The following is a 23,307-nucleotide window of genomic DNA, read 5'->3' as shown; positions in this document are numbered from 1 at the left end:
CCATGGCCTCCCCTTATGCCAAAACATCGTGAATGGTACTATGGCGGACAATAAATTTAGGCCGGCAAATATCTGACATTTCAAAAAAGTCAATGCAAGCGACCATTTATTGTCATTATGACTGATGTGTCAGTTTGTCAAACTGAAGGTTTTCAAGCTGTTTGGCGTTTCCTTCGCCTTTTTTGTAACTTACAGATCATGACGCACTAGCATAACTGATTTGTAGTAGCTCTTCTCTCTGGTGCACGCTTCTTTTCCCATTTTTAATTTTGATTATCGCTGTCACGATCACAAGAATGACAAAAATCGAAAATGGGGTTAGTTGAACATAATGCCAGCTTCACATTTTGATGTCAACTCAATGACAGGCCGGCCTAAATTTATTGTCCGCCATAGTACTCTCGTGTCAAAAATGGATTACGCCCTAGAATTCGAACTTTAGGGAAATAACGTTTTTCATGTTGTGTGTAACTAGGATTTTCAAAAGTTATTTTGAATGCCTAAGGTTGGTTACTTTGAATTGAGAGATTAAATCCAAATAAATATGCCGCCAGTAACCAAAATTGATTGTGAAACGAAAAATCATCTATCACTTAGCGAGAAATTAGTCATATGCAACTGTTACAATTAATTTGCTGTCTTACATTTTTGGGATATCTTTTGTTTGTCACCAGAAACCACATAGCCTCCAATCTAACCAAATTTATGGCAACCTAGTAACGAATATCCCTAAATCCTAGGGAGTAATCCATTTTTGACACGAGAATATATATGCATTGACATGTTTTTTTTTTTAATTGAATAGGGTTAATAGTGTTAATGTTCAGCGAAATAAAAAAATCCTCACTGTATACTTAAAGCAAGTTGGGTTATTTTGCCTTCTTTTAACAGGTAGGTAAGGTACTACCTCAAGTTAAAATATCTGCACCACTTTCAAAATCAGACTGTATAACTTTCAAGGTTAGGTAATTACTATCAAACTAAGAAAAGACAATGTATTTATTATTAAAACTTGTAATAATAAAAAATAATGAAATTTTTAGTTACAGGTGAATCTACTTATTAAAAAGAAATACATAAATTTATGAACTTAAGAATTACCTACATGCGAGAAACAATTTACACTCAATCTGAGTCATCGGAATCAAAAACGTACTTTGTTTGTTTAGTATTTCGTCCAACGCGTCCTGGTTTAACAACTACTGATTCATATTCACTGTCCGAGTCACTGTCTACTTTTTTCTTCTTACCTTTTGGCTTTTTTGGTAGTCCAAAATCTTTGTCATCAGATTCTTTCTTCGTTTTCTTTTTAGGTTTTTGCTTTTTAGCACCTTCTTCAGAATCTACCTTCTTTTTTTTTGTTTTTAGTTTCTTCGTTTCAGTTTCCGGTGAAAATAGATCTGAATCGGATCCAGAATAATCGTTCTTTTTCCGTTTCTGTGTCGGAGGTGGTGGTGCAACTTCAACATTATTTTCTGTTTTTCTACCTACTAGATTATCAAACATGGCTTCTGACGACGTTTCATTTCTTGGAGGAGGCGGTTCATCTTCACTTTCAGAACTTAAATTAATTTTTTCTTGTTGGCAGTTATCTTTTACGGCATCATTATCAAAAAGTTCCTCTTCTCTTTCCGATGACATGTCATCCTCATCATCTTCACACATGTCATATTTAATTTGTTTTGTAGCAGCTCTTTTACTGAGAACTCTTTCTTTGACTACTGGACTCACGATATTGGAAAATTCAACATCAGACCCGCTATTTGGAGTAACACTTTCTTCACTGTCTGAAACAGCTTTTTTGCCACGTTTCTTGGGATTGCCATTCACTAAAAAAATAATAAAAATATCATAAATTTTAAAATTAACCAAATAAGTTATTACCTTTCCCTTCGGGACTCTTTTTCTTGAAATTTAGCTTCGTTTGCTTAAGTCCATCTTTCGCTTTTTTCAACTTTGTTTTTTTCTCAATTTCTTCTGGAGTGCCAATTTTATCCTTTAACGTTTTTTTGTTTTGCACCAATAAATCAAATTCATCCTTTTCATCCTATAAAAACATTTTGAAAATTTCCTTAAGCAATATTATTTATACTTACATCATTGGCAATATTTTCTTTTTTAATCGTCCTTTTCCCTTTATTTTCTTTGGTTTTCGCGGCATTGTGGATTCGTTTCTTCAAATCGTCGGAAATAACAGGAGCTACCCTTTGAGCAACGGGCGATGGCATAGTTTCTTGTAAATTAATTTTTTTCTTACCCTATTGTAACAAAATTCATTAATAATGAGTAATGACCTAACTATAGTTCGTTGATCAAAAAGCAAAACGCTCTTGAAATAAACGGATTTAGAAACATAGTTTTCCTTCCATGTTCTGTAAGGAAATGGAAGGTAGTGCGCTGGTGAGGCAGAAATATAATGTACAATTCCAATTTTAATGTCTTTAAAATAAAAAGAAAACTAGTTTTCCGCTTGGCGGTAGTGCGGGTGTCTGTTTGTGGAATTTTCTTTGATTCTGGATTTTGCAAAAATGTATCGATTTCAATTTGTCTTTTTGCAGAATGTTCGTGTCAATAAAGACTTCAGACCTGTTGATTTTGTTGCCAATCGAGTCAATGCATTTGGAAATATGGATATGCAATTTTATTTAATTTTTTCGTTTACAAGAACTTTTCCAAAAATGCATCGATTAATCACAGTGAAAACGCAAGGCGTATTCATTTTGGTGCTGCTGTTTTGGAAATATGTGCAATGTTTTACGCATCGTCTAGGTATAAAAGCATATTTCTTAGAGGTTACTTCGCATTGGCGTACATTTTATAAAATATGTTGTCTAATTTAATTTGATTAAAAAATTATGGATAGAAAACGGATGTATACAGCTTTCCATTATTGCCTATGTTATACATAAAGGGTGATTTTGAAAGTTGTGCAGATATTTTAATCACGAGCTACTGGCTCCATGTAGAACTCGGAAAAAATATTTAAAAAATTCTATGTCAAAAAATAAAATGACATTTATTTTTTGAGCTACAATTTTTTTTAATTGCTTTTAGTTTTCTACGTTGTCCTACAACCTCGTAGGTAAAATTTCGGCACATATTAAAAATACACTCTTGTATATAAAATGTACGCCAATGCTAAGTAACATATAGGAAATATGTTTTAAAACAAGGAAACCGCATTGGTGTACGTTTTATAAAATATGATATACAGGGTGTATTTTAAAATGTGCCGAAATTTTACCTACGAGGTTGTTTGACAACGTAGAAGACTAAAAGCAATTAAAAAAAATTGTAGAACTTTTTACTTTTTTCATTCATTCATTTTTTCCGAGTTCTACATGAAGCCAGTAGCTCGTCATTAAAATATCTGCATAACTTTCAAAATCACCCTGTATAGCATTAATAAACTTAGGACATTTGTTTTTTATAAATATTCAAGTTCAAATTTCAGAGGCTTTCATTCTCAAATTGTGATTCAAGTCGAAATACGTTCAAGCTGGCAACGATGTTACCGTTTTCGTCACATAATTTAACCTTAATTGAAATCAACCTAACCTAACACGAAAGCTATCAATTTCTATTAGGGAATTTTATTTGTTCTGTAGCTACTACCAACAATGTTACCAGATGTCATAGCCACCCCTTATCCACATTCACTGTGAATCGATTATACCGAGTGACTATAAATTATTGAAGCAAAATAGTGGATTGGCAACACTGATTCAGTTGGTAGTGCAAATCTTCTCGTGCACTATCTGTCAATCATTACTATTTAGGTTAAGTTAAGTCACCAAGTACATTGTTTTGTTTGTGTTTCAATTTTGAAAATTACGTGTGTCATGCCAACGATGTTGCCAACTAAAGATTTCAAATGTTACCAACATAACAAAATAATTTTAAATCATTGATAGTCACTCGGTACTTGATTTAAATACAATTATGCATTTGATGAAAAAGACTTACCCTTCCTGTTTTCACTTCCTTGAAAGCACAGCAAAAACGTTTAATGTGACAACAGTTTTCAAGAGTCTCAATGTTTACATTTTTGTCAATACATAAGTTTGTATTCAATCAAAAATAAATAATGAGAAATAACAGAACAAAAATAATGCTTACCAATTGATTTTTTTTCGCTGGTTTTACACCAGCTTCATCATTCCTTTCTTTCTCCTCGACTTGATCGAGTTTTTCCATAAAAACATCCAAATCTTCTCTCCACAAATCTGCATGAGATTTTCTTCTTAACGTTTCTAATTCCGCTAATTTGTTATCCTTTTGTCTTAATAATTCATTTTTTTTCTCTTCAGTTAACATCCACATTGACATGCCTAGCAAGTAGTCAAATTTCTGAACATCTGACGAATTTTTAAATTCTTTCTCTAAAAACGAATCATGCAGAATCCTAAACGTTCGCCGCCAATGCAGTTTTCTTACCAGGATCGACGGGAGCTTTTTTTGAAGATCCGGCTTCACTCGCAGGTGCTTCTTCTTCTTCTTCAGGTACCTGTTCCTCTTCTTCTGCTTTGCTCCTTTGTTTCCATTCTTTAACAGGATCAGGAGCATATCCTCTTTTCAGGAGTTCATCGACTATAGTTTTTCGCTTTTTATTTTCAACAATAAGCGTCTGGTTGCATTTTTCCATTATAAAACGTGCTTGATTACTTAGTTTTTTTGCTTCAGCTTCTAATATACCTTCAAGATAATCTTTCCTTTTCTGATACATGGTTAAACGCAACGTATAATATTCCTCAAAGATTTCAACTACTGAATCAAATCTTAAATATAATCATTTTGGCAACGTGCGATATTTAAATATTTAAGTAACAAACCTTCTTATACATCCAAGTTCATCAAATGTACACATAGAACTTATTGAAATCATACTTTGTAACTTAAAAATCTTGTGTAAGCCTTCGCGTTGCATGTTTTCCATTTCGCCAGGCAATAAAGTTACCACAAACTTTACAGTTGTATCAGTATTGTACTCTTTATAATCCGAAATAACCGCCTTTATTTTCTCGGAACCTATAAGTATAATAGTATGTATATTATTATACGAGTTGAATAAGACGCTTTATTACTACACGAATGTGTTTAATGGAATGAGTGTGATAATACGTCTTATTAAACGAGTGTAATATTAGTTATTAAATAAGAAAATTTGTAGTGTAGTGTTTTATATTAATCAACTTAAGTACATAACATTTTTGTTTTACAATACACGAAATTCTGATAATAATGCGGAATCTGGAAAAGTGTCCCGAATGCTTGCAGCGTTTCCACGTTCAACGGCAAGGGAAATCCTCTCAAAAAGGAATTTCTTTGATTTTAAATCGCCTGATTCCGCTATAAGTCGGTTTCCGATGACATTAATGAAATCGATGGCTTCTTTGCACCAAGGGCCTAAGGTTTCAAAGGCTAAACCTTTAAATACGTAATTTGACGAAATAATTGAACTATATTTGCTATGTTTGCGTTTGCAAGCCATTTCAGCGGCAAAACCTGAAACTTCAGAAGTTTCAGGTTTTATACCATCAGTTGATTTTCGTGACAGCCTTTTACTGCACTTATTTCAGTCCTGGTTATTAAATACATACCCACCTTACGATTGCATAAATACAAATTTAAATGTTTAACTATAATCAATTCCATCAAATTTAAACCGAAAAACGTGAATAAAAATGTGACAGTAATTTTTGGAAACAAGGTTACATTACAAAAATGTGATGTAGATCTAAAGAGTACTTACCATGCAAAAGAGGTTCCAAGACGTTTTCTTTATAATTTTGGGTCCACGTACCAACTGGTAGTTCAGTAATTTCAAGTTTATTATTGCCTACAATTGCAATTTCTCCATTAACTACGTATCTTTGATCACCACAATCCTCAATCGTTCCTTTAAAATTTTTATACCAAGGCATCATAGGTGTGACATCTTTCCCATCCAACTTTCCTCTAATATTTTGAACAATTTCTCTTGGATTGTAATTTGGAATTTTTGTCATCCATCCAGTACCTATACCATCAGCCCCATTAACTAATACCATTGGTATTATTGGAATGTACCAAACCGGTTCAATTTTTAAATTATCATCATACTCATGTTTTAACAACGCATCATCGTGCGGGTGGAAAATCATTCTGGTTAAGGGTGACATTTTTGTGAAAATGTATCTTGGACTTGCGGAGTCTTTTCCTCCGGCCATTCTTGTGCCAAATTGACCTCTTGGTTCAAGCACATTTAAGTTATTGCTTCCAACAAAATTTTGTGCTAAATTAACAATCGTCATGCAGAGTGACACCTCACCGTGGTGATAAGCAGACATTTCTGCCACAGAACCTGCTAATTGTGCAACTTTCACCTCTCTTTTGTCATTACGTTTAAAACAAGTAAATAAGACTTTTCGTTGTCCAGGCTTGACACCATCGACAAGGCACGGAATTGATCTAATATTATCGGCATTTGAAAACAAAACCAATTCAAGATTGACAAAATCCGCGTAACTGACATACTTTGTATCTTTTGCATATAAATATTTTTCAGGTAAGCCAATTTCCTTTCTTCTTCTACTTTCAACCATGAAATTTGTCAACCATTCCTTGCGATGTTCAATGTGCTTTTTACTAAAAGCCAAAACTATGTGATCGTCATCTTGTTGACCTTGATATCTAAACCGAATCCGATGGCGTTCCATATTGCTGAAATATTCTTTTGCCTCCTTAGATGTTGAAGTACCCAAACCTAGCAAAAGCAAAAAAAATTGTGACCATCGATAACTCGCTACAAAACTAAATACACAAAAAATAACATTCTGAGTTTTACTTCATTTCAAGAAATTTTTGTCTACATTTTTTTTTTATGGATATATACATTGCCGTTATTACCAAAACAGTATCTGCATACATATTTCAACATTTGCCGTAAAGTGAGAAAAAATTTGAATGTCTAGCCTCTGCTTATGATACATAATTACTATTTCAGCTACGGTGCGATCAATTAAAAAATAAATCGAGTCGGCGTGTTACCTATGGCAACCCATGCTATAGCATAGGCTCCAAAGCAAACTCGATTTATTTTTTAAATGATCGCTCCGTATAAATAGCGCGGAGAACAGAATAAAATCAAAATATGAAGCTTGAAGAGTCGATTGTGAACGCACCACCGGGTTACAACGCTAATCAGCTGTTTAAATCTAACTTCACTTTTAGCGTTGTTTGCGTTTTTAATCTGCAGTTGGAAAAATTGACAATCGACTCTTCAACGCCAAATTAAAAAAAAAAACACTCTTTACATGGTGTACCTACTACAATTCATCCATTTTGAATATATGTATACTACTAAATCTAGTAATTTTAGTAACTTTTGTGGTGTAAATGCAATGTCTCAGAGATAATAATTAGGTTATGTGTACTTTTAAGAGGTTCTAATGTACAGTCACGGCCACGGAATTTCGTCAGTCGTTGTTATTCAACTGACATTAGCTGTAAAACAGGTTTTATATATTTGTTTGAATTTGTACATAGTCGATCTTTTTTCCTTTTCTCGCTTTACCTTTTTCCTTTTGTTGTTTCATTATCTATTAGATCTTAGCATTTAGTTTCATTGAAAGTGGTTGCACTCTACCATCGTGTGTCATTGGCGCGTTTTTCGATTCACGATTCGTCTGTTCGAAAACGACCATAAAACCCTCCCTCTCGGGGAGGCCAAAAAGAAGAAAGTAGTCAGTCTCTGAGAGTTCGTTTCGTCGGTAACTACAAAACTCAAACATCTCGAACACGAAGTGAGTTCCACCGCGCACAGAGACACGAACAACATTCAGACGTCCAGCCCCAACGGTAAGTCGTTTTTGAATTTATTGAATCGCGAATCCCGTAACACAGCTCTTCGCTTAGGTAGGCTTATAATCAACAATCGGTTGATATAAGTGCCCTGGAGACACACAATATTTCTAACCCCACATTGGAATTTTTGACATGGATGTCAAAACGCATTTTGATTTTATTGTGCGCGACAGAATTTCTGTCACAAAAATTTTGAATGTCAGTTATAAAGCTTAGGCTACACAAGTTTTTTCGAATTGACAGTAAAATAACTGACGAAATTCCGTGGCCGTAACTGTACGATAATTGTCATTTTTAACAAATCCCTGATCGGGTCCCGCAATAAAGGAAAGTAAACTAGTCTTGAATATTTTATTTAAAATATGGTATCTACAGGTGTCCCAAAATTGGCGCGGGTACAGATCAAGCGCGCCGATCCGCGCCGTGCCGTGCAAGCCGTTTGCAAACAAAATTCGTGTATGCTCTCAGAACTGTTCAGACAGACCAAATGCGCGGATGTTTGGCAATGTTCGAAAAGGTTCCGAGTTCAGTGGGTTTGTTTAATTCGAATGCACCCAAAAAATCGGTCCAAGCGAGCGCGCACGAACAAGCAAATTTCTTTGATCTACCGACATCAGGCGGATGATGTTTGCGAATGCTTGTTCGTGCGCGTTGTTGCGCGTTTGTGCTCGGTAACCCGTCCAAACTGATCGCGCCTGCAACGTTCGCGAACGTTTTGCACGGCACGGCGCAGATCAGCGCGCTTGATCTGTACCCGCCTTAAGAAGCATCTTGTAGCACGCACGGGTTTAGGAAAGGAATAAGTGCTACAAAATGCCTTATAAACGAGATATCATACACCTTTTTTTTTTCTCTGCATTTTTTAAACAATTTTCAAGTGAAAATTAACAATTTTTCAAATTTGGGGAATTTTGTCCTGGTTGGCAACAGATGTCATTGTTTGGACGATTCACATGGTGCCATTCGACGACACGAATAAAAGCACAATAGTTCGCGGTGAATTTTCACCAAAATGTTGCAGACAGCAATTTACCAGGGATTAGTCTAACTGGCCAACACAGGTTTAATATTTGCGACAATTGTATATTCCATGGAAACAACAACTTAAATTAAAATTCGTTTTGTTTTGACGTTTACTTTGACATTTCATTTTCGTTGTGCCAACCTTGAAAAAATAAATTGCAGTGGTCTGTTTCAATACGCAAATTTCTATTGTGAAACTGTTTTCAGTGTCACAAAATGCTCATTGTGACACCGAAGTAGAAGTACAGGGTCATTATAAAATAGTGTACCATCGTAATTGGGGTTGAATAGTAGGTATATTATGATACAAGTTTATAAGGAAGCCTTTAAAGCACGCGCGACAAGTTTAAGAGTACGACGCGTAGCATAGTGCTTTTAACGTCGCAAGTGCTTTAAAGGCCTTTATAAACGTGTATCATACGTTATTTTTTATTATACCTGCACTACAATCTGAAAATTATAACAAAAAAAGTAAATTGAAATACCTTTTCCGAAGTAATCTGTGTCATTAATCGTTGATATAGTAATGGTCAATTGTTGTTGTTTCGTTGCCATGTATATTTGTTATAATATGTAAATTGTGTATAAATGTGTATTTATCATTGTTCAAAATGTAGGTGAATTTGTTGTTACCTAAGCAACCTTAAAGCTTTAGTGTTTTAAAGGCCCTTTTTCGCACGCATTTTAGTGTTAAAAACAGGGATTATGATTCAGGTATTAAAAAAAAAGGGATTTTTTGACACTGAATTAGAAAATAGTTATTTATGCAACAAGTGAGTAAAGTAATACTTTTTTTACGAGAAGGAAAATTTGCCGCACGAGCACAGCGAGTGCGCAAATCCGCCGAGTAAAAAAAAGATATGTACTTTACTAACGAGTTGCATACAAACATTTTTTGGCGCCCGTAAGTTTAAATTGGCCCACTCATGCCAAAAAAATCCCAATTTACATACAAACTCGTTAAAAAAACTACCAATTATGAATGAAAAATTTTATAATTGCGTTAAAAAATGACACGCTACGGCACTTTTTTTAACGCAAAATGCGTGCAAAAATGAACCGCTATGGCATTTTTTTAAAGTTTCTTGACCGATTCAAAAATCACATATTTTATGAACGCAAACGAATGAAAACACTTGCAGTTTTTTTGACGGACGTTAAAAAAAATTTCCATACCTTTGTAGTACTTTATTTCATAGGTGTGATGATTTGCGGTGTTTGATTTCCATTCTTCGAATTCTGGCAACGAATAAAATGAAAGCTCTTCATTTCGTTTCCTAGCTTTGACAATAGGTGTAATAAATTCTTCTAAAAACTGTCGCCTCAACAGTTCAGGCCAATTGTAGTGGATAAAGTTTATTAATAAACCCTTAATATGAGACCCGTCTTGATCTTGATCAGTCATTATCATGACTTTACCATAACGTAAAGTTTTCATATCTTCGTCAGTGTTATATTTTTTCTTGTACTGCAAACCAAGAATTTTTATCAAGTTGTTGATCTCTTGATTTTCCAAAATTTGCTTATGAGTTGCTTCTCTCACATTTAAGAGTTTACCCCTTAATGGAAATACTCCGTAATAATCCCTCCCAATTACTCCCAATCCGGATACAGCCAATGACTTGGCTGAATCTCCTTCAGTTAAAATTAAGGTACAACGCAATGCATTCTTTGTTCCTGCTTCGTTGGCATCTTCAAGTTTGGGTATACCTTTTATTTTTGATTGTTTTTTTCCGCTAGTTTTGGCAAGTTCATTCTGAGCTTTAAATTTAGCCCAAGAAAGTACAGACTCTATTATTCCACTTTTAATAACCTGTGTAATAAATTTTTCCGATAAGGTACATTTTGATCCAAAATTTTTCGCTTGTAAAGTCATATTTTCCTTGGTTTGGGAATCAAATGTTGGATTTACAATTAAACAATTGACAAAGACCCACATATGTGTTTTAACTTGAAATGGTTTAATGGCAACTCCACCTTTATTTTTCTTTTTTAATACTTCAATCAACTGTTTAACTATCATGTCAACTACATAATCCACATGACGACCACCCTTTGTCGTAGCTATACTATTTACAAATGACATTTGTTGAAATCCGTGATCTGATATAGTTACTGCAACTTCCCATCGATCATTAGCATTTTCATGTACTATTTTTATTTGTCCACCTGTATCGTCTTCTTTTCCTTTTATATATAGATCAATATAATCCTTAAAGTTCTTAACAGGAATTCTCTTTCCATTCAACATTACTTTAACGCCTCTTGTTGATGCGGCCACATCATATGCTCTTCGCGACATTAAAGCAATAATGTCATCGTCTAGTTTCGACATTTTAAATTTTTCTAGATCTGGACTAAATGTAATTTTTGTGAAATCTTCACCAAAAAAATCTTTAATTTTTGGTTCAGATGCTTTTGTCATGTTACTTCCCCAGGTCTGCTTGAATTGACGTTTGTATTCTTTAGAGGCAGTTTCTACGGTAAATTTCGTACTAAAAATATTACAAAGTTTGGCTCCGTAACCGTTTCGACCACCCGTAACTTTTTCTTCGTCATCGTTATAGTTTGAAGACGTCAGCAAATGACCGAAAATCATGGTCGGCACATACATATTTTCATCTTTATGCATTGCAACAGGAATGCCCTGCCCGTTATTCCACACCGACACAGTGTTGGTTTCACTGTTAATGTCAATTTTTATGCAATCCATTTTCTTATCTCTTTGTTTATTATCGGCAGCATTTACTAAAATTTCATCGAATATTTTATACAAACCAGGAACATATTCAATTTGCTTTTGCACAATCATGTCTTTTTCACTATCATATACCCACATAAGTTCTGATACTTTTTCGACTGAACCAATGTAAGTGTCCGGTCGAAGGAGAATATGCTCAAGTTGCGATTTTTTTTGGTATGTTTTTTCAATGGTTTGCTCCTTCTTGGATAATGTTTTTGTTGGAGCGATTATTTCGGTATTATCACCACCTCCTCCAGCATCATTTTGATTTGTCATCTTGGCAAACATACTCTGGAAAAAAAAATATTTCAATTTGTTTTTCCTGGTGAGCAGCAAAAATATGAAATTATCAAAAAATACAATAATTACATAATGGTATTCTAAAAACAAAACATGTTTTTTCCCTCATATTTTCGTTTCAGTTATCTTACTTTTTGTGAAGTGTACGAACAAGCAGCCATTGTTGACAATACCCCATCATATTGGGAAAGGTCATTATAATAGCCACAATGGTGTTAACTACGTTCAGATGGTAAATAATGGTACATTCAAGTCTGGGTAATTTATGACAAAATGAAATGATCCGAGTCCTTTGGACTAGAAGTTGGAGGACAAGATATTAGACACGTCTTAGAGCCGTCTGACACGAGACTTACTTATTTAAGCACAATTGTTGCGCGCGCTGATTTAGTCAGCTTGAATGCAAGAAAATAAAACAAGTTCTAATTTTTGGATGTAAACCTGCGTATTAGCGACATGGTTGAGGGTACCGCCAACGTGCAATCGTGCCTGTTTTCTAGAGGTGGAAAGTTCGATTCCTTTCAGTGAATCAATTCATTTGATTCATTTTTTTTAATGATTCAAACGAATTATTGTTCATACGCAAAAAAATTTATAGGCAGGATAGTCGATTAGTAATTCTTCGTTCACCATGGTCCGGTTGCATAAAGCGATGTCAAGCGATCTGATTGGAGGATATTTAACATTTTATTTGAATCAGCCAATCAAATGGGCGGATTTCCGACTTGACGCGTTGTTAGCTGACACGATGTTAACTAAGCTTTATACAACCGGGCCCATAATAATCCTTTGCCTTCTAATCGTCGCTTTAGCCAATTCCGTACCCAAACTTTTTTCGGATGCTTTTTTGCATTCCATTTTTTTCTACCATGATTAATATCATAGTCGTGTTCGCTGATCCATATTTGTATTAGGTATATCGGGTGTTTTTTTTTAATTTCACCTGAAAGTAGGCGTTGAAAAGTCGACTGTGAACGCACCACTCGTGTAAAAACGTAAGATTTAAAAAGTTAATCCGTAATTCGTGTAGTGCGTTCACAATCGACTCTTCAACGCCTACTTTGAGGTGAAATTTAAAAACAAAACACCCAAATTTCACTTTATACGGTGCTGCAAAGATATCTAATATTGACACTGGACAGATTGTTTCCATTGAAAGCGCATGTGCATGTACGAACTTACGTGCCATATAGCAACCTCGTATTCAGTACTAAATTTTAAACCAAATCAGCGCGCGCAACAATTGTACTGAATTTAGTAAAGTCCTCGTCGAAAAATAGTCAATTTTGACTTAAATTGTAAATCATTTTTCATGTTCGTTTCTTGAGATATATAACCGCGAAAGTGATATATAACTAAATATACAGGCTGATTCATCTTTTACCGCCGGTGGCAAAATTGACCTTAAAAATTATGATTTCCCTTTCATATTTTGCAGACCTAATTTATTATTCATAAGGCACATAATATCAAAAAATGAAATTTATAAGTTAATTAGGTCAAATTTTGGCATTTTCTCAATTATTAATTGTTTAATTTATTCAACTTTGTAGCATATACACACTCAGGTATTTTCACACAATTTTACCATGTTAAATTAATTTTAGCGTGTGGTATTATTGAAATAAACGCATTTTGATATTGAAATTTGTATTTGCTTCATGATTTACGACATAATGTCCAAATATCTTAACAATAAGATTTATTAGAGGATTTTTACTGCCACAGCAGGGGTCCTTTGTAAAATCTTAGAAATTCGTCTAAGCAGGTCAGTTTTACAAGGTAGTCATTGTTGGAGAAAATTTACAACACTAAAAGCCAACAACCATCAATAAAAGCAACTTTTCCATTAAAATCGATTTAATTCAAAAACTATCAAACATTTTTCGAAACGGATTGCAGATATTGATTTTATACGCCATTAGCCACATTCTGATGCAAAAATTTGAACATAATTTTTTTTTGAAAAACAGTTTTTTATAAATATTTGCTCAATAGAAAAAAATTTTTTGAAATAAATTATACCGGTCGAAAGTAAATTTTTCGACAAATCAACTCTGTAAATTTTATAATTTTTTCTCAATTCTTAAGGGTCATTTTGCCACCGGCCGTAAAAGATGAATCACCCTGTATAAACTTTCCCGGTTATATACCTAACTTGACATCTGTCAAAGATAACCTCAAAATTTACAATAAATCAATGCTTTTTAAGACTTTGCCCAAACGAACACGAAAAATGTTATTCAATATTCGTGCGCTGTCAGTTTTCAGGTATTCGGCCTGTTTTGCAGCACTTGGCTGACGCCTCGTGACCTGACCTGACCTCATTTATGGATGTTTTCGTTCATTAGCAAAAAATTTTGAGATAAAAAATTTTGCACTTGGGATAATATGTCCTGTTATTATAAATGAGTTAACATTGATTTACAATTTGTCGGCGGCATATTTTATAGCTTCGACCAAGTCACTGATGTCTTCAGCTAAACTTTTCGTAGATGAAGCCAATGTTGCTTGGCTTTTTATAAGATCAACTGGATTAAAACTTGAGGCAATTTCCGTTTTCTTTGTCTCTCTGGTACCTGTTGTGTCATATTAGGTGCATCCATTGTTATTGGCTCTGGTTCTGTTATTTAGATAATTTAATAATATGTTTGAACATCTTCATTATCACTTCTTTCTGCTTCTATGTCTCCCACAAGGTTTATTATATCTCCGCCTATGTTAAGTCCAGGTTCAGAAACGTTTGGTGTATCGCCAATTACAACAATATGTACCACGTAGGTATGTAGCAGGTATGTTTAAAATTGGTTCTTTGATATCAGTCAGAGGTTTTTCCTTGACTGACCCACCACCATTTCTTCTTCTGGTATTTGCTTTTAGATCCCCAAAGACCTTAAAAGCATATTTTCTTCAAGACGAATAAGTAGTAAAATACACGTTTCCACTCTTCTACTGAGCGCTTTGGACCTTCAAGATCCTTATTTAATATTGTTTTTAAGTTTATCCGTTTGCTTTCTACCTACTATCCCAGCTTCATTTTGTAAGTTTTCTGTTTTCCGCCAAATTCTCCTTATTGTTCTCCAAGAAGGCAACAAGAGCTTCTAGTTGCCGTGTTGTAAGATTCGGTATCAGTTGCTCAGAAAACCATTTTTCAAATAGCGCAGCGTCCATATCGCAATGGTAATCTACCTTGGCACTAGCAATGTTCTTCGCGGAAATTAATAAGCAGTTTGGAATCCAACCGTCTTCATTTCCGGCATTTAAAACAATTAAACGTTTTCCTCTACTTGGTGGCGTTTCTAGAAAACAACGGCCAGAGTTATCTACCCAGCCTCTACTAACTACATCATGCGTATCAAACCACGTTTCATCCAAGTAAGTGATTTTCCTTCCTTCTGCCCTATATTTTCTAATAATTGAAATAAAGTCTGTTCTCCATCGAATCAAACGTTGGATTTCCATGGTGGAAGTTCTTCGGTTCAATAATTTATATGTAAATCCAATTTTGTGCAACAACCTCGTTAGACTGGCAATAGAAATATCAAATGGCAAACATTTCTCCCTCAATTTTACCAATAAAGATTGAACTGTCGGCCTATCTTTGTCTTTGTACATTTGATATATGCTATCCCTAATTGCATCCAATTCAGCTGCAGAATAATTGCTATCTTTTGATTCCCTTTTTTTCCTTTCCAAATTTTCCGGGTTTCGGTTCCAAATTTTTGAAACGGTGGTTTCGTTGACTCCCGTTAATCGGGCTGTTTCTTTACCAACAGCTTCACATCCCGATTCTAATACATTTTTGTAGACATTTCTTATAATTCCTTTAGCATCGTTAGAGTAATGCTTCCTACGTTTCTTTTTCAGTTCTGCTGTAAAAATTACAGATATCGTTGTTATAATTTTCCATTAAAATATACACCCTTCTTATCTATATTTTTTTACCGTCATTATTCAACGTCGACCATATGCTCCTCCTCGCAGTTTTCTTCAAAAGGACGCCACATATTTAAATACAAATTACAAGTTGAAAAATACACTCTTTTTATTGTGGCGAATTCAAAATATTTCTATTCGCAGTGTACGAAAATCAATCGACAACTGAAGACACAATTTCTTGAACAAATGGTTTAGGTAGACTTTCTCTAAGTAGGGGTTACTAAATACCGGGTATCAACCATCAAACCTGGCCATAGGCACATTACACATATTAAAATAATATATGAGTTGCTATGAAATATACAGGGTTATTCTAAATGATTGTAGTCGAAGTAGGCCATGCCCATGTTATTACATTTTTGCCGCTTTCATGTGAACTGTCAGTTTTGTCGCTGTCACTGTCATTTTTTAGGTGAAAAGTGACCATTTTTTTGTAACCATGCAATGTACACCTTTAATTAAAAAAAAAAAAAAAGTTGCAATATTGGAATGCGCTATCAACGTAAATATTATCGACCTGACAAAAAAAATGTGTGTAAAACAGCAAGACAACTGAATATCAAGGTTTCATCCATGGAGGTAGTACAGCGTGATCAACAATGACTGAGTCTGTTGGCAATGAAACAATTGAAAATACTGGTGATTTTTGTCTAGTAATTGGCATTGACCACGCACTGACCGGATTTTTTAACTTGAGATGACATTAAAAACATTCTTGGTTATGCAGGTTATGTTTATACTATTACAAAAATTAACCTTCGTTGGTAAATTTTAAATTTGCCAAATTTCATTGTTACCAACAGACTCAGTCATTCTTGATCACTCCGTATTAACAGGAGGGAGCATTCCCTATACCGTCAATGCTTTAGATGCGGTATAGTTCTCCCAGAGCTGCAGCGGTTTTATGACAGGGTACCATTGTATAAACGTTAACAACACCGACAATAGGTTTAAACCGCAAGTACAACCCCTAATCGTAAATTCGTCCAAGTACTACCCTGTAAACTGACAGGTATAGAACGAAAATGATGATTGACAGGGGTCTGTTTATGTCGCGTATCGGCATCTCAACAGGCGTAATAATTACTATTGGCCTGCGATAAAACCGCTGCAGCTCTGGGAGAACTATACCAGTCGGCCACTCTCTAGTACCACTTTATGACTCTTCTCAAACTAGCCGCCAGCGTTAATGACACTGTTGGCCCACTGCTCGAATCTTTTCAGTGGCGTATTCAACAAGAGTAATTTAGGGAATTTGGGCATTTCAGTTATTTTACTTTCGGCTTTACGTGTGAGTGGTTTTGGTATGAATTTTCTCCGTGTTTGGGTGTTGTTTTATTGTTTTTGTTGTTATTGTTGAACTTTTTGTAATTCGGAAGAATTGCAAAGAGAGTGAAAAATACCAATTTTACAACGCCACTGGAAAGGCACATAGTGCGCTCTGCAGTTAGTACCACTTTATGGCAATGCGCATTTAAGCGGTATTTCCGCTTTTTTCAAATAGTGCTCCCTCTTGTCAATACTACCTCCATGGTTTCATCTCTTTGGGCCTCGATTACTACCTGAAAGATCTTAATCCCTTTGATGGCGGTCGGTGGTCGAACTCGACCATCAGATTAACACAAATTAGGGATGGTGGTCCAACTCGGTGACACCCCATAAGTGATGGGAGACCCGGTACAAACGAAATAATCACCTTTTTTTTATTACCTAGCTATGAAAGAGAAGAGTTGGGAGAATAGTAATATTTTATTTTTCAATATATGATCCATAAATTACTTAAAACATAATGAAAATATAGCGTATTTTTACATGGTCTGGGTCTCAGACACAACCCGTGCGACGCAGGGTTAACGGTACACATTTATTCTAACATTTTTTCAACATTGGAGTCAGTAAATAGGTCTCTTCTACCTTACTGCGCAGGTCGAGCGATTTTTACACACAGTCCACACTTTTAACAGCGGCGATCAGAGTGACGCTCGGTGCGATACTCCAAGAGATCTCGAACGGTATATTAGCCAACACAATATTAGGACACCCAATAAACCCAAGCCAAGTGCCCATAATTAGACCCACAATAGGAAGGGTCGGTTGGTTGTAAATCAAAGGGAGATAGCAAACACGCTTAAGAATTTCTTGTGATGAACCGTATTACGAAATTCCAGGGTCAGTACAGTTTCTTTGGAAAAAAGTTTTGTGATTGATGAAATTGCAAAAAAGTATGGTCACACAATGTTATGCCTTCCTCCGTAACATTACATCTTCACTTCCATTGAACTTCCGAGGAAACAACACAATTTTTGTAAAAAGATATCGACGAAATAACCCCACAACATTGGAAAAATTACTGTGGGTCACCTGCTTTGTGTTGAATAGAAACTACGTCCGCTGGGTTTTCCCTAATTAGGATTTTTTCAAGTACGGTCCGTGCTTCAAACTTTCAAGCGAATCCTCACAGTTTGGTGATTTATGGCTATGGTCACTGTTTATTGTTAACATAATTGTGGGTACTTGGCTTAGGTTTATTAGGTGTCCGAATATTGTGTCGGCTACAGTATACTTTTTATGTAATGGTGCGACATACGAAGCGTTTACAAACGACTTCTTCAGTGATTGTTACACTAGGATGATGTTCTCGAACGCACCCCAGGATAGAACGGCGTGGCGGGAGTATTAAATCACGGATTATCAATGCCAATTTTCATATAATATCTGTTCACGTTGGAATGAACATCAGTGGTGCAAATGACCTGACCTGTTACTATGACAACTCATATGAAAGTTAATGCCAAATGTGTGCGATTTGCACCACTGATGTTCAATCCAACGTGAACAGGATTTAATTGTAGGAAAAGAACCGTTCTCAAGCTTTTCCTGAAATTGTCATTTTATGACAGTTCGTTCAAAACAATTATTGTGATAAACACATTTAGGCCTGAATTACTCAAGTTACGCCATACGTTTTTAATGATTTTGTTTTTCAATGCCTACTTGACCAGAAATTTTTTGAAGCATACGGTACAATATGATCAATAACAAAAAAGATCCCGCTATGGAAAGCAAAATTTCTGAAAATGTGAGGCATAATTTAATATTCATGACAGATTTCTACTTTTAATGTGAATGTGAATAAATAACAATGATAAATGGTTTTAAAAAAATAATAGATATTTTTGTATTAAGGGCGTGAAGGAGGCGATTTTGGCCTGCGGTGGAATTATAAGCACGAGGCCCGAAGAGCCGAGGGATTTTAAGATGTCAAAGGGCCAAAATCGCCGTTCACGCCCGAAATGCAAACATTATTTTTTGTAAAATCATTTAAATCCACCTTAAAGCTTTGAAAAAATAAATTCGTTCTCAAAAATCAAGAGTTAGGTTGTTGGTTGCCAATGTGATGCAACAAATAAAATAGCTATTAAAATGAATTGTTCTCTTAGGCATTATTTACGCCCGCAAATTACTGTATAAATAATTTCATTTTGATACGATTTTACAAAAACATGTTTTTTAATAGTTATTTACGGGCCGAAAGTTTAAGTTTACGTCCGCGGACGAAGGAATTTATTTGTTGAATTTTGATTAAATACAGGTTATCTGTCAATCTGATATTTCTGACAAATACCGAGCGATCCAAAAGTCTTTCTATCAAGTGAACCATGACATTATTATAATTACACCATAAAATGAAAAAATGTAAAATTAAAAATATCAAAGGATACGGACAGACTAATAAAACATATTTTTAATTTTCATTTAAATATGCGCCAAATATGCTGCAGCCCGACGGCATTCGTTGCCACTGTCATAACCCACTTGATAGAAAGACTTTTGGATCGCACGGTATAGCCCGGACAAAATAAATGTGAATCCTGACTTTATTAAATCAAATTATTTAACAGCATGTTCAAATAAAAATGTAAAGATGATAATTGTAAAGATTTATGATAGGGAACAGATGGTTATCTACCACCAAAGTTGCAGGTAGAATTTCGAAAACTCGCTGTATTTATACATTTGCTTCTTTTCGAGAACGACCTACCATAAATTTTTATTATCGTTATCATGTTGTTAAATAATTTGACTTAATAAAGTCAAGATTCACATTTATTTTGTCCGGACTATACAACAGAGACCGTGGATGCCAATTTCGTCAACTTTCGCACTGCATTTGCAAATACATAGGAGGTGTACAAAGATTACAACCCAATCTTAAACCAACACAAACATTATCTAACAGAGTATGTACCAATATTAAGAGAAGGTATTGCATGTAATCAACATCCTGATTCTCTGCATTACAAAGCCTTAAAACGAGTCAAGTCTCTAGGTGAATTAAAGATTAAGTCATTGGCAATTACTCGTTTGATCTTGATATTATCCTAATTCAAAAAGCCATTTTCAAACTGACACAAATGAAAAAAAAGTGTCTTTTTTGACATTTCCCGTTTTTTTTTTTTTTTTAATTCAGCTGTACGTCCAAAATCTCTGGGGCTTCTTTGATCTAAATCATTGTTGATCGCACTGTATAATGTTTGTAAATAACGGGTGTTTTTTTTTAAATTTGGCGTCGAAGTAGGCGTTGAACTGTCGATTTGTGAACGCACTGTACAGGTTACGGATCACGGATCAGCTGTTTCAATCTTACGCTTTTACACGAGTGGTGCGATCACAATCGACTCTCCAACGCCTACTTCGGCGCCAAATTAAAAAAAAAAAAACACCCTTTATACTTCTTGCATTTCAGCTAAAAAATAGATATATTTTGTAAAATCCAACTGATTTTGCATTGCGCATACCCTTAAATAAAAAATATATATAATTTAATGCGATTCTGTTTCAAAATTTAGCATTTATTGAAGAACATTGATTTTGCATAGATCAAACATAGATAGATCAAACGTTCTACTTTATGAAAATTTATGGCAGACGAAGATTTATGAGAGGTTGCGGTTTGTCTAACGCCGTAACACAGGCAGGTATAGTGGAACCAGAAATATAGTGATTTTATGAGGGATGGAGTACATTAACTTGAGAGGGTCAGTTATGGCAGGGCAATAAACTTCTGGCACTCGTCGCGCGACTGGGCTCTACCTACCTTTGTCTCCGATGGTCCATTTTCAGACGGTTCAAAAACATCTGTCATAGAAGATTTATAACTCTCTTCAAGTTGGTAATAAAAGTGACCCCAAAATTGTAAAAGAAATTATCGACCAGTCCATAAAATCACTATATTTCTGGTTCTGGAACCCTCTTGAATGGTCTTCGTACCATAAACTGCGGACAAGAGTAATAACCACAAACTTAACTTTGTCTTCCATAAATTTTCATAAAGTAGAAGGACCCAAATTAAATTAACCAAATATCTTTACATCGAAACATTTTAATTAAATTCTAATCACGGATTTTATTTCTATCTATCATTTTTTCATAACGTATACTAAATTTGAACTGCATCGAAGAAAATTTAATTTATATAAAATAATTTAGTTTTAAAGTCATTTTTCTACTTGATGGGATACCCTGTATATAGCAATATTGGTAAACTTTAAAACAAATATTGGCTGATATTAATAAAGAGGTAGCATTTGATAGCAATTTTTCTAGCCTTTGCTCGCATATGCTATGCTTTTGTTTATGTGTGCTAGCAAAGGCTAGAAAAATTGCTAGCAAAAGCAAATGCTACCTCTTTATTAATATGAGCCACTGTTGATAGACTGAGAAAAATGTTTCATTCATTGACGTGCACATCTTCTCCAAACATGAATACGTGGTCAAGCTGTCGAAGCGTTTTTAAAACTATTGAGATGCCGGCAAGTAATTGTTGTGGATGTACAGTTAATTATAGATTGCACCTAATTTTCTACAGTGTGAAATGCACTTACATTTTTCGTCAATGATCAATGTCAATTTTGACAAACAAAATGCCTCATCTAACCGAAAATCCGAAAGTGCTCATTCTTTCCAAATTAGAAGGGTGGTCGATCTGGAGGGTAGCCCAGTATTGTAACATCGCGAAGAGCACCGTGCAGAGGATTAGGTATTATGGTGTTCTAAAATATCAGCGACATTTTATGTTGTCAAACTTACTTAACCTATATAAAGAATATGACGCTCAAATTTCAAAAAGACATCTTTACATGTGGAAAAAACTGTAATAAATCGACTTCTTTATTTTTGAGGTGTAGTCGATAATTAACGAAATTAACTGTGCATCAGACTTTCAAAAATATGCGCACGTTTTGAATAAGCCAATTGAAAGCTGCTGTTTAAAATTCGTTGTCCCAACTATAGCAAATTATGTGTTTTAACTGTTCTATTAAAGTACACACTTTTTCTTTCAATATCGCCACAGACGAAAAAAATCTAGAGGGATCAAATTGGTACTTCTGGGTGGCCAAATATTGTTAGATCCTCATCCTATCCACCTGTCTCTAAAATTTGTATTCAAATATGTAGTTTCTCATGATTCTATGATAGTGCAATGGGGCACCATCTTGTCGAGACTAGGGATACTACCTGGTATTTGAGTCCACAGTTTCTAATGATGGGGGCAGTTCCGTCTGTAGAAAATTAAGGTACATTTGTCCATTCAAATTCCCTTCAAAAATATGAGATCCAATAACTCACTGATTTAATATGCCAGACCAAACATTTGATGAAAAGATGTTCTGACAGTGTGTTTCGCGAATTCATCGCGGATTTATTTGGCTATAATAATGGAAGCTATGCCTGTTTACAGCCCCATTGTTGCTAAATGTACCCTCGTCACAGAACAATATTTTTTTCAAGAAATTATTATCTTCATTTAATTTTTCTTACATAGGTAAAACATCAAAGGGCAAACGGCAATCTTGGATCCAACATTCCGATAAAGCTAGCAGCCGCTGTAAATTTTATTGTTGGTTAATTTCTAATTTTGGTCAGAAATAAACCTCTTGTGATTCTAACTAACCCTGTATACTTAATAAAATAAAAGCTGTTTTGTTTTCAACGCCGTTTTATACGATTCCTACACAGCACTACCTGGAAAGGAAGTCATTGCAGTTTCATTTTAAAATCATTCAAATAAGTTTTGAATGAAATTACGAGATAACATAGCCGTTACACCAGTACGATATAACCAAATTTAAAATAGCGTCATAAACAACTCCAGTAACATAACCTTAAATTCATGGCGTCTCTGAGAAGTTCATCTCAAATGCCTTTATAACATAGAGGGTTGTTTACCTTAATATCTGCCATATTCTTGCTATTTTTAACTTTCGCCACCGACGTTTTCACAACACAATAGTTACGATTATTTATATAACATTTTCACTTATTTTTAAATGATAAAAACAAATGGCCGGTTACAGTTTCTCGCACTACAGCAGCAAAGCAACATGAATTGTTTCTGTTTCGCGATTCGTGAAATAAAAATTTGGACTTCGGCAAGTTTCGTGGAATTTTTAAAG

At 34.8% G+C, this 23,307-nt stretch overlaps 1 protein-coding gene across 3 annotated transcripts; it reads right to left on the bottom strand.

Moving 5' to 3' along the window:
* Positions 1-981: 981 nt before the first annotated feature.
* On the bottom strand, positions 982-23,259 carry Top2 (topoisomerase 2). Of its 3 annotated transcripts, XM_069036441.1 has the most exons (10): positions 23,081-23,258; positions 20,949-21,127; positions 10,045-11,902; positions 5,753-6,745; positions 4,833-5,028; positions 4,438-4,778; positions 4,120-4,382; positions 2,097-2,258; positions 1,885-2,047; positions 982-1,829 (listed from the first exon to the last, which is right to left on the bottom strand). In XM_069036441.1, the coding sequence occupies exons 2-10, from the start codon at positions 20,994-20,996 to the stop codon at positions 1,126-1,128; spliced, it is 4,728 nt and encodes a 1,575-aa protein (XP_068892542.1). In that variant the 5' UTR covers positions 20,997-21,127; positions 23,081-23,258; the 3' UTR covers positions 982-1,125. The 3 variants fall into 3 exon arrangements, with proteins under 3 accessions (XP_068892542.1, XP_068892543.1, XP_068892544.1); XM_069036442.1 differs by lacking the exon at positions 20,949-21,127 and having other exon boundaries at positions 23,081-23,259; XM_069036443.1 differs by lacking the exons at positions 982-1,829; positions 1,885-2,047; positions 2,097-2,258; positions 23,081-23,258 and adding an exon at positions 3,815-3,984 and having other exon boundaries at positions 20,949-21,102.
* Positions 23,260-23,307: the final 48 nt, after the last annotated feature.

The sequence above is a fragment of the Tenebrio molitor genome, chromosome 1, assembly GCF_963966145.1.
Source record: "Tenebrio molitor chromosome 1, icTenMoli1.1, whole genome shotgun sequence".
NCBI classification, from domain to species: domain Eukaryota; kingdom Metazoa; phylum Arthropoda; class Insecta; order Coleoptera; family Tenebrionidae; genus Tenebrio; species Tenebrio molitor.
Note: the sequence above shows the minus strand (reverse complement) of the source record. Positions and strands in the feature narration are given on the sequence as shown.

Coding starts and splice junctions, on each gene's coding strand:
- Top2 (XM_069036441.1), bottom strand. CDS start 20,996: ATGACAGATGTTTTTGAACCGTCTGAAAATGGACCATCGGAGACAAAG. Junction 5,029..5,752: donor CTTGGAACCTCTTTTGCATG/GTAAGTACTCTT, acceptor TTATACTTATAG/GTTCCGAGAAAATAAAGGCG. Junction 2,048..2,096: donor AAGAAAATATTGCCAATGAT/GTAAGTATAAAT, acceptor ATGTTTTTATAG/GATGAAAAGGATGAATTTGA.